The sequence below is a fragment of the Propithecus coquereli genome, unplaced genomic scaffold (assembly GCF_000956105.1).
Source record: "Propithecus coquereli isolate 6110/MARCELLA unplaced genomic scaffold, Pcoq_1.0 Scaffold13, whole genome shotgun sequence".
Classification (NCBI taxonomy): Eukaryota; Metazoa; Chordata; class Mammalia; order Primates; family Indriidae; genus Propithecus; species Propithecus coquereli.
Window position 1 is genome coordinate 126,510 of NW_012137191.1, and position 11,111 is coordinate 137,620.

The window sequence follows — 11,111 nt, forward strand, 5'->3', positions numbered from 1 at the left end:
CTCAGTTTCCACAACTGCTGTTAGCAGTGGTCAAAGGTCTGTTCTTTGTTTCTGTGCAAAGCTGCCGAGAGGGGCTGAAATGGCTCCACTCAGCTGAAAAGTCTGGGCTTGGGGGGGGTGGGGCTGTCCGAACCCGCACTCTTGAGCATGTCTTGCTCCCCTCCACCCTCTCCCACTCTGTGTCCTCTCCCAGGCCTCTGCCAGCAAACAGTACCTCAGGCCAGTGGATCTCCCCTGGCTGTGATCTGGGCCGGGAGTTTCCCTACTCAGGATCACAGCCTGAGCTGGTTGCACAGCCCTCTTTTGGGAGGAGGGTTGTCGCTCAGGCACGCTGATCTGCCCCTAAAGGCACACACTCCTCAGTAGACTCTTTCACAGATCTCCCTTTTGTGCCCAGGGGCAGTACGATCGTGACCTCGGTGTATGGGGTCTGGTCTGCAGGCCCGTCCCCTGGGCCCTGGAGATCAATCCCTGACCCTGCCAGGGGGAGGGGTGCTGGTTTTGAATCACCTACAGGGTGACCAAGCTGGATCTATTTCACTCCACCTCAGGATTTGTCCCCCTCTCCTGGAGTCACCAGGCAAGCAGCACTTGGGAGGGCTGGCAGTAGGGAGCTCGCAGTCTGAGTACCCCTCAGTCTGCTGTAGGGCCCCAAAAGAAAAGGTCCCATTCCTCGGAAATGCCTCCGTGTGATGGCTAAATTGTCTCTCTGGGCACCCACGGGTAGGGAAGGGGAAGAAGAGAATGGAGTGATATGGCGTCTGCTGATAGGCTCGGGTCTGTGTGCGGGGAGGTGCCCCGAGGGAGCTGGGAGCCTGGCGCTGAATCTGCAAGAGGCTCACTGCTCACTGGTGGCAGCTGTCTCTGGGCTGGTGTTGGCAGGTCTCTCCAACTGCTCAGAAGCCCATCAACAGTCTGAGAAGCAAGGGAGGGGAAAGTTATCTGCTCCACCTACCCTTGTCGCTGGTCTCTGAGCCTCTCAGGGACTTTTCTCCTTCCAGTTCTCCTCCGCAATGCCTTCCCGTGGAGTCTCCTATAGTTTCAGGCATCCTTCCTTCTGACCCTCACCCGATCTATGCTTTTCTGCTAGTTTATTTTTTCTCACTTTCTTCTAAAATCTTTCTTTTTTGCAGAGATACTCTGGCGGCTTTTCTCATCCACCATCTTGGCTCCTCCTGCCTATTTATTTTACAGGAGAGGGAACTGAGGCCCACAAAGAATAACTTAGATAAAGTCAGAGTGGGTTTATGACTTAATAATGCATGTCTTCTCCCAGTCTATTGTGCTGTTCTCTGAACCAAATGCAACACCATACTTGGAAATTCTATCACTACATTCTGCAACCCAGGAAGAACCAAGAGGGCAAATGTCTCTTACATCACATTTATTCCATCAGTTGTTTGTTTGTTGGTTTCTTTGCTTGTCAGTTGAGATGTGCTTGGGTCTCACTTGATTTCCAAATTCCCAGTTGCAGCCGTTGACCCTGGCATCTCCACCCATGGACACCACTCTCTCTTTTGGGATCAGTGATGATGTCTGTCTATATCTTCTCTTTTTCAAGCTACTGAAGCTATGCTCTAGATGTCACAGTCACATGGATGGGAAGAAAATAAATTTATTCTCCTCCCTGCTAGATAGTTTACTAGGCAGGTGACTCTGAAAGTAAAAGTAGTCCTCATGGTGGTGACCTTATGCCCCCATCCCAAGACATCCAACAGGAACCAAGGGTGGAGATCCATTGGTTGTAGGCCATATTCTATGTAGTTTCCATTTCGGGATCTTTACTATCTGATACTTTCTGTTTATGCTATACTAGAGGAAGTAAGCTTCCTGCCTTAATATCTGAACCAAAACTGGGTTTTGAGTGATGACAGAGCTTTTATGAATATATACATTCCTTTAGAAAGATGTAATCTTAACGCTAAAGTATCAGAATATTTTGTGTATTTTGATGATTTGTGGGGGAAACAGGATAAAATATTTGAAAGGGGACTATTCAAGAAAATACATGGAGTCACTGAACTTAGACAATGGCAGATGAAACCAATTTTCTCCATTGCCTATAACTCAGACTCTGTCTTAAAAGGAATTCCCAATGAACCCTAGAGATGTGTGTGACTAGGGTGTGGCTAATACAGTCTATGTGACAGTGTGAGTGTTTAAGCCAGTCTTCTCTATGTGGGTTTAGGTGTCAGATGAGCCTGAGGAGTAGGAGAATGAAAGGGTTGAGGAAATGGCCTAAAGGAGTGACTCTGAGGGCAGCACACTCAAGTAGTTTATTTAAAAAAACCCTGGCAAAGGAATCTATAAAGGATGTACTATGTTTGACTCTTGATTCTGAAGTAAGCCTGCAAAATAATGTAAGTTTCCAGAAAGGAATTATGGACCTCACAATTATTAATGTGTTTTTAAACTTTCCACCTTTCCATCTCTCTATCCCACTGTTGTCTGTCCCTGATTCCTGAACATCTTCCTGTACAGAACTATCTACACCTGATGCACTCTGTTTGGCTCTTTGTCTTGATTGCAGAGACCAACAGAACCTGGGCCTAGCCCTTCCCTCACCTGTCCACCCTCTCACCCCATTGCCCCTTGCACTGGACCACACCTGCTTGGTGGGTTGCTGCTCTCCCACGTTGGGATGAGGACCTATAAGGCTTGGGTTCTGACTACAGCAGATAGGCAGGAGCTTGGGGGAAAGGCCACCTGGGTGAAATACCTGGCAAAAGCAGAGGAGTCCTTCTTCCTTGATTATAGAGTTAGGGTCCAGGGTAGTAAGCTGATTGACCAGAGAGCTGTGTCTTCAGGTTGTGGGCACGGGCTCCTGATGGCTGGTCTCCAGTGCTGAACTGTGATCTTCTCAACTTTGGGATCATCCAGAAATCTGGAGGCCTAATGCTTCTGTACCAAATAAGAGGAGGTTGTGGACGTATGAGGGAAAGAGATCTTACCCTTTGGGTTCCCTCCCTGGCCACCGCAGTCTTTAGAGATTTTGTTATCACACTCCACCAGGAATGGGCGTCACTGGCTCTGGAGGTTGCAACTCCCTGTGTGGCCTACAGGAAAAAGCTCTTGCTGGGCTTTGGGAGATGAAGTGTCATAACCTATCGGAGCCTGTTTTCATCAGGAGAATTCCTGCTGCTTGCCTCAGAGGACTCTTAAAATTAAGGAAGATCATAGATACAAAAGGGTTTTTACCAATCAAAAGCGCTCTTCATATGTAAAGGTTTACAATAATTACATTTATAATTTATGTAAATATGAGGTCACCTTTCAGTTACCCCTTCCATGGTTTCAGCACTGAGCAAGTTGAAGCATAATGATCTATTTCTTTAAAAAGAATGGTTTTATTTCATAAGAGCCGGCTCTCTAAGATGTAAGACAAATTCTGTTCAAATAGGGATCTAAGGAGTTCAGCTTCTCCATTTCCTGGTGCAGGCAGGACCATATCTGAAACATGTCAAACTGATTTTTTAAAAAAGTGTTTATTTTTAAAGCCCTCCAAAGAACATGGTGCCACCATCTTTCTTGATACCCAGTCCTCTCCTTCTCAGTTGTTGCTGTTGGAAAGTCATTCCCAATGTCTAAATTAAATCTTTGGTGTGGTAGCCTGATTTTTTTTCTCCTTATCTTGTTCTTATGGAAAAGAAATCATCATCTCCCAATGTTAGGACAGTGGTCTCCCAAAATTTGTTAATTTTCTTTATAACTTTCTAAGTCCCTTATTCTTTACCTCTTCTTCATGGCTTTCCTTTCCTATCTGCCATTCTTTCTATGTTCCCTTATTCCCTCAACTGAACTAAGAGAGTTTCCCAAAGTCCATTACTGTGAGGTTCAGGACTGGCCCTGAGATTCCAGGGATTTCTGATGGGGCTGAGGATGGAGGAGGAAGCCCTGGTCTGTAGTTCACCATCAGTAGAGATGGTGCGGGGGCCACCTCTTGTCCCTTTAAAAGAGACACCTATTGGAAGTACAGGATCCTGAAGGCTCAAGGCTCAGAGATAGCTATAACCTGGCCACCACACCCATATCCGGGTGGATACCATCTCCCTTGGGGACTATCAGAATAGGGCCACTTACCCAGTCCTGGGTGCAGATGACATGGGCGTCGTGGAGCAATTGCTCATCCCTATGGACACAGGAAGGGGTCATTATCTTATGGGGATCTGGAAATGTCTCCAATTGCCGAGCTCACATCCCCAGTTTGGAGTATAGCCAGTCAAAGTGGGAGGGGCAAGATTTATGGGGACACTGAGGAGCTAACAGGCCTGTCAGAGAGGCAGTTGCAGAATGTGGCACCAGACATCTGGCCACCTGTGAAGCATAGTGAATCATGGCCACTGGAGCTCTGTTAAACCAGTGCTGGAAATTTAGGAGTTAGCCAAATACTTCAGTTGCAGGGCACTGCCACCAGAACAAGTCTCTGGTTTCTCACTTCTTAGCTCCCTTTTTTGTATGGACGATGGATACAAGGAGACTTGAATTTTCATTTTACCCTGAATTTCACTCTCTGTGTGCCCCTCGCCCCCCAATCTTTCAGGTAGCAGAAAAACAGCAGCAGTAGTTAGATCTTAAATCCACATTTTTACAGGCTGGGTAATCAAGTGGTTATTCCCAGGATCCTGCAGTGACCTCTTTGGAAATCAGGCTTCCTTGGATAAAGGAGAGCATTCCTCCAAGCAGAGATACACTTGGCCCTGTTTGAACTTTTGACCATTAGGGGTCAACATCCACATAAAGTATCTCATAATTCTTTGGATCTCACAGTGGATTCTGCCAGACCTTAGTTCCTTATTCTGCAGTGGAGGTGACTAACCAGGATTGGAGAAAGATCAGAGGAGGGCTTCTCTGGACTGTCTGTATTTAAAAATTCCCAAGAAGATTTGTACTCTTAAGAACACTGTTTTGTGGAGGGGTTAGAAAAGCAGAGAGTGGTCAATACCAGAGAGACCCCAGGAGCAGTCAGACTCTCCTTTAGATTTCCTGCCCTCCCTGCCTCTTGTTCCCACAGCTGAAGTCTCCTCCCCTCTTCCATGGGGTATGAAAGTCCCCCCGCTAGGCCTACTGAATAAGAACCTGCTTTTTAACAAGGGACCCAGGTGCTTTGTAAATATGCAAAAGTTTGAAAAGCCCTAATTTGTAAGTTTTTCCTTGGATAAGTGAAGGAAGGAGCCTTAAATACAGCTTTTATGCTGGAACTCTGGCCGCCTGGGTATTTTGAGTATTTTCCTGAAACACTGGAATTTGCATCTACGCATTTGAGAACTGTTAACTCAACCACACTGAATAATCACTCCGCTCTGACCTCCCTGCTATTCCATCCTCATGTCAGCCCCAGAAGCTGCTCCTCTCTGTGCTTGCTGTCTCTCCTCTGCCGATGAGAGCCATGTCTGACTGAGGGCTGAGAGTGTCCTCAGGCCCTCAACAGATATTCCAAGGGAGAAAGGGATTCTTCCATCCCTTTCTGGGTGCTATAGACTGAAAGCTTGCATCCCCTCCGAACTCATATATTGAAACCTAATCCCCAAGGCAATGATATTAAGATGTGGGGCCTTTGGGAGATGATTAGGTCATGAGAGCATAGCCCTCATGAATGATATTAGTGCCCTTACAAAAAGAGAACCCAGAGAACTCCCTTGCTTCTTCCACCACATAAGGACACAGCAAAAAGATGGCTGTTTGTGATCCAGAAAGAGGCCCTCACCAAACGCCAAATCTGCTGGCACCTTGTTCTTGGACATGCCAGCCTCTAGAAAATAAATTTCTGCTGTTTATAAGCCACACAATCTATGATATTCTGTTATAGCAGCCCACATAAACTAAGACACAAGGTAACTAGGCTGGACAGAGGAGAGACTAGCAGTGCTCATAGAGGCTTTAAGGAAAGCCAATTCCCAGCTTGGTTGGAGGGGGAAGGAAAAAGGTACCTGGACTTCAGCTCTAAGCCAAATGGAAGATCTTGAGATGAGACTTTGGGATGAACTCCTCCTTATTCCCTACCAAATACCCTCCCTGTTTCCTTATCCAAACCTTGGAATACTGCTCTTTTACCTCGAATCCGAGCATCTTCCTGCAGCTGAAAAATAAGATTTCAAAGAGTTAGAGACTAAGGGGGCTGGCTTCCTCTGGACCTCCGGTGTAATAGCTATAGACTTGGTCAAATGTAGGGATGTCTATTTGGGAAATTTGGACTTCTTGGAAATGGAAATAAATTCTAAGCTTCCTGAAAGCAGAATTTGTATTGTCTTTGTATCTTTAACACCAACCACTTAAGATAATGCCCTGTGTACAGCATATTCTCCAGAAATATTTTTTGAATAATAAATGAATAAATAAATAGAAGCAAGCTGTGGCTTCTTTAGGGGTAGGAGATACACTATTCATTACTTTTAATCATAACTACTCATACCATGACCTCACTTGTTTTATTCTTTCTGGACTTTCTGCGTTTTCTGGGCCCTATTACCCTCCTCATTGAGTCTCCAGTGGTTCTCTGTACTGAACCTTTAAGTGCTTGCAAAGGACCTTTTAAAAAAATCCATCTTACTCACCCAGAGTGATAGCTGCCAATGATACACTTTGGGCCCCCTGAGCTCACACGAGTGAACTAGATGGTTTTTCTGCAACAGAATGCTCTAGTGCTGGGTCTTATGTTTGCCTAATCAGGAAGAAAGCACATTCTAACTCTGCCTTTCCCTGCTGTCTCTTGCTTAGCTTTATTCTTTTTTACTGAGGTAAGAACCTCAGTATTTAAGTACAAAATTTCCCATATATGTTTGTGCCTAAAGTATTTGTTTTGCTTGCACCAGCCTGGGGGATCTGTGAGGGTAGGGATTTTGTCTGATTGACTACATGAAGCAGTACCAGAGGGGAGCGTCAGACAGACTGTTAACTTCATGTATAGCCCCTGAGAGGATGGAATTCAACATACATGTCTCACTATGGATAAGTCTCCTCCTCCCAGTAGCCTGGGGGACTAAAGTTCTGGGTAGGATCAAGGCACCTGACCCCAGAGGCAAAACTTGGGTGAAAATATCAAGTGTCTGATCTCTGTCTCGTGTCCCCTTTTACTCACAGCCAGGCGGAGGCAAAGGCACCCGTAATTTTCACTAGAGTAAGTCCCAAACACAGCAACAGGATACAGTGACATGGCTTCTTGGACCAAAGAAAGGGGCTCAGTTCTACCGAAAGTGATCCAGATATGGAAATGGAGGAAGTTTATTTTCAATGCTGAACAATCCCTTTGTCCATCATTCCTCCCCAACCAGGAAGAGAGCTGCTAGTTATAATACCACAGGAGGTTCATATTATATTTAGATTCTAATTTTAATGAAATTATAAATATCTTTATTCAGAGGAGCAAAAGTTAAGAAATCTGTACAGAATTTTCCTGTTTGTCCTGGTTTTAGAATATTTGTATTTGTCCCAAGTTATGTGTTTTCTTATGTTTATGGCTTGTATAAATAGTCTGTTAATAAGTAATTGTGTAGATAGTGTCTGTTGCTCTCCACTCTAACAAAGAGGAAAAAAAATAAGATGTGACAGTGGGCTTGGTAGGACCAAGACATATCAGCACCTTGAGCAGGCTAATATAATATAAAACTCAGTGTCTAAGACAGGATAATATGGTGCATGCTTGACTACATTGTTTAAGTATTTGATCAGTGTTTAGAAAAAAGACCGAAAGCTGCACAGAGGAAGAGGAGAAAAAGAGAATTTGTTTCTATTTACCCAAGAAACTCAGCCCTAGTCTCTAATTTGCACTTCCCTGCAGTTAATAACAACCTAATAAGGCAATTTACCATGTCACTGGGGGATTACCCCCAACTCAGCCACTCATCAGCATGTCATACAACCAACTACATACAGTATTCTTGTTCTGGTAGATAGAATTTTTTCTATATTATCGCATTCCTCAAGGGATTTGTTAGGCATCTTCTTGCCTTAGTTGCCTGAACTGATAAGTTACTCCTCTTTAAAGGGAGAAATTACTAGATAATTAAATGAAGCTGAAATCTTGGTCAGAGTCTGCATCTCAATAGGGTAAGGAAAAAATGAGATCAAGGGCAGGTGACGAGGTCAGGAAATTCAGAGAATCAGAATTTAATCTCACCTCCTTTTGTATATCCTTAAAAGCTGTCAGTACCTGACAGAAGACAGAAATATAGAAAAATTAATATTACAGACTGTCACTTTATTACAAAGGGATTTAATATATAAAATGAAGTTACATAATCTCTGGGGCTTTAGGCTACAGAGCATGAATACCAAGAGGCTGTGGCTTTCTAGTTTCAGCAACAAATCCTCATTGACTTCCACTCTACATGTATCTCTGGGCTGTCATTTCTCTGTATGGTAAACTGGGGAAATATAGTAAGGTGTTTAAAGAGGACTGGGCTGTGTATGGAGTGTGTAATGAAACCCACTGTTACTTTCATTTCTGTTTAATGAGTCCTTGTTCTGAAGTTAAGTATAGGTATTAAACTCAACACATACTTGGATTTAGGTTATAATACATTGGAAGACAACACCAAATGTTGGTGGGGATAACACAGAACAGCTGAAACTCTTATACATTGTTGGAGGGAGTGTAAAATCATATGATCACTTGGAAAAAGTTCTGGCAGTTTCTTATAAAACTAAATATATACCTACTTTATTACCCAGCCATGGATAGATACGATGACTATTGGAACTTTGGGTTGCTTCATTTAGGAGAAAGTATGAGAACTTTAAGACAGCTGTATCTTGTTTGGTGTAAATGTAGTTTTTGTAGATATTCAAGAGTTTCAATTTGTGTATAAGGGTGCATATGTAAGATAAATAGTAAAAGGGTTAGAATGTGCCAATTATCAATTTATTGCATCTCAGCACCATTTGTTCACTTTTTGTTATATCATATTCACTGTTTGTTATATTATCGGTATCCAATTATTTACTGGTTCTCGACAGGATGGTCTTCTAACCCTTATACAAGCAACTCGCTCTTTAGTTAATACAATAATCACGAGAACAGGAAATAGTTATGCTAATGTGCAGCATTGTAATTAAGATTATTTCCTTATGTAAAACTTAAACTTTGTGATTGAAAATCACAGAGAATAAAGAAAGTTGGTCATATTACTCATTTCATACAATATTGTACAGTGGGGGCTGATAGGAGAGGCTCTGGAGAATTTCACTCATTTTTAATCAAAAAGCCATAGCCATTGATTTAATTAACAGTCTTTTCCTACTCGGTTCCACATGGAAAACTAATATTAAAAACTGATGAATTATCCTTTAATTCTTATCTCTACCCAAGAGTTTAAATGTACATGCAACTAGAATGTCAAGATTGGGATGTTGAAGTAGCTGATATTTGTGGGAAGGCCTCTTAGAAACTCCAAATAGATGTCTGTGTTCTATGAAAGTTCACAACAGTTTGCTGTGGCTATCTTATGGGCGTAACTAGCCTCTGCACTCATACACCATTCAAATATGAAGTGAAACCTGACATTTTCGTGTTTGAGAACTGGCCATATTGATTGCCATTTTCAGATGGCTGGGAAACCAAGGACATTTTGCCAAAGTGAAAAAACATCGGCTTTTATAGAATTAGAAGCTACTCACAGATCAGTTTAAGTCTGTTTTAAAAAGCAGGGCTTAATAATGTAGATTCTGATTTATACTGCTCATGATATTGCTTCTGTTAGAAGATTGAAGGTAACAGATTCCTGATGATTGCCTAATGAGCCTATTTATTTTCTTTTTTTCTTTTTTTTGAGACAGAGTCTCACTTTGTTGCCCGGGCTAGAGTGCCATGGCATCAGGCTAACTCACAGCAACCTCAAACTCCTGGGCTCAAGTGATCCTACTGCCTCAGCCTCCCAAGTAGCTGGGACTACAGGCATGCACCACCATGCCTGGCAAATTTTTTCTATATATTTTTAGTTGTCCAGCTAATTTATTTCTATTTTTTTTTTTTTTTTTTTTTAGTAGAGACGGGGTCTCGCTCTTGCTCAGGCGGTCTCACTTTTGCTCAGGCTGGTCTTGAACTCCTGAGCTCAAGCGATCTACCTGCCTTGGCCTCCCAGAGCGCCAGGATTATAGGCGTGAGCCACCGCAACTGGCCTAATGAGCCTATTTCTCATTCTGAATTCATAGTTTTCAAATTCCCAAACACTTTCTTGATAGGATTTAACATTTTATTCATTATAGAATAAACTATCTTTCACAAGGAAGTCTTTTTTTTTTTTGGACTGGATCTCTTTAAACCAAATTAGAGTAAATAACTTAGTCTGATTCCTGAGGTATAGCTCCCTTCAAGTGGAATCAAAATATAGTATTTTTTCTGATTACAGAAAGATAATTCCTTACTTCCAAAGTACAGACTAATGTTCTTTGCTTTCTTCTCACACTTTAGAACTCTTCAACATATAATAGGTCTGAGGCTCTCAAATCTAATTAAAGAACAGGAAAGCTCCAGGCTCACTTTTCTACTGTGAGCCATTATTCTCGTTCAAATAATTGTCAATAGATTTGGGAATATGTAAGAGATTTTGAAACATTTAGAAATTTTTGTTGGTAACCTCTGGTGTCACACAGAGAATCTGGCTATTGTGTTCTTTTCAAATCTTTATTGAAATACCCTAAAGAAAATCAGAACAGGTAGAAATACACTAGTAACAAAGCAATCTCCCACTATAAATCATGCAAAGCAGAATGGTGTCCCAGCTATTGAAATTCTATCTGAATGATGAAATTCAATTTCTATGTCTTCAAATGTCTTGATATAGACACCCTCCTAGGCATAGCCCATTGGCCATGGAAGAAAATAATCATCCTCTCTGCTAATGACAGGATCCCAACCATGTTCTAAGCAAGACCTCTGAAAGCAATGGGGCCACTTGGCGTGTTACTTTCAGAAACAATATCTCATTATCAATTATACCAAAAAAATCACTTTTTATGGATTCAATTTGGCATTCAAATGGATAAAACTAAACACCTTTACTCTTCAGATTGACTAATTTAATTTTTTTTTTTTTATTTCAGCAAATTATGGGTGTACATACGTTTAGGTTACGTGTGTTGCCCTTGGTTCCCCCCCCCACCGAAGTCCGTGTTTC

The 11,111-nt window shown here is 42.4% G+C and overlaps 1 protein-coding gene across 1 annotated transcript in view; it reads right to left on the reverse strand.

Annotated features, from left to right (window-relative positions):
• Nucleotides 1-1,243: 1,243 nt before the first annotated feature.
• Nucleotides 1,244-11,111, reverse strand: part of LOC105805533 (chromosome unknown open reading frame, human C12orf54) — a 21,283-nt gene continuing 11,415 nt past the window's right edge. Inside the window, exons 5-9 of the mRNA XM_012638441.1 lie at nucleotides 8,114-8,146; nucleotides 6,052-6,076; nucleotides 4,081-4,129; nucleotides 2,720-2,901; nucleotides 1,244-1,575 (exon numbers count right to left, since the gene is read on the reverse strand). Of these exons, the coding sequence (XP_012493895.1) occupies nucleotides 2,760-2,901; nucleotides 4,081-4,129; nucleotides 6,052-6,076; nucleotides 8,114-8,146 (249 nt within the window). The 3' untranslated portion in view covers nucleotides 1,244-1,575; nucleotides 2,720-2,759. The remainder of the gene's footprint in view (nucleotides 1,576-2,719; nucleotides 2,902-4,080; nucleotides 4,130-6,051; nucleotides 6,077-8,113; nucleotides 8,147-11,111) is intronic.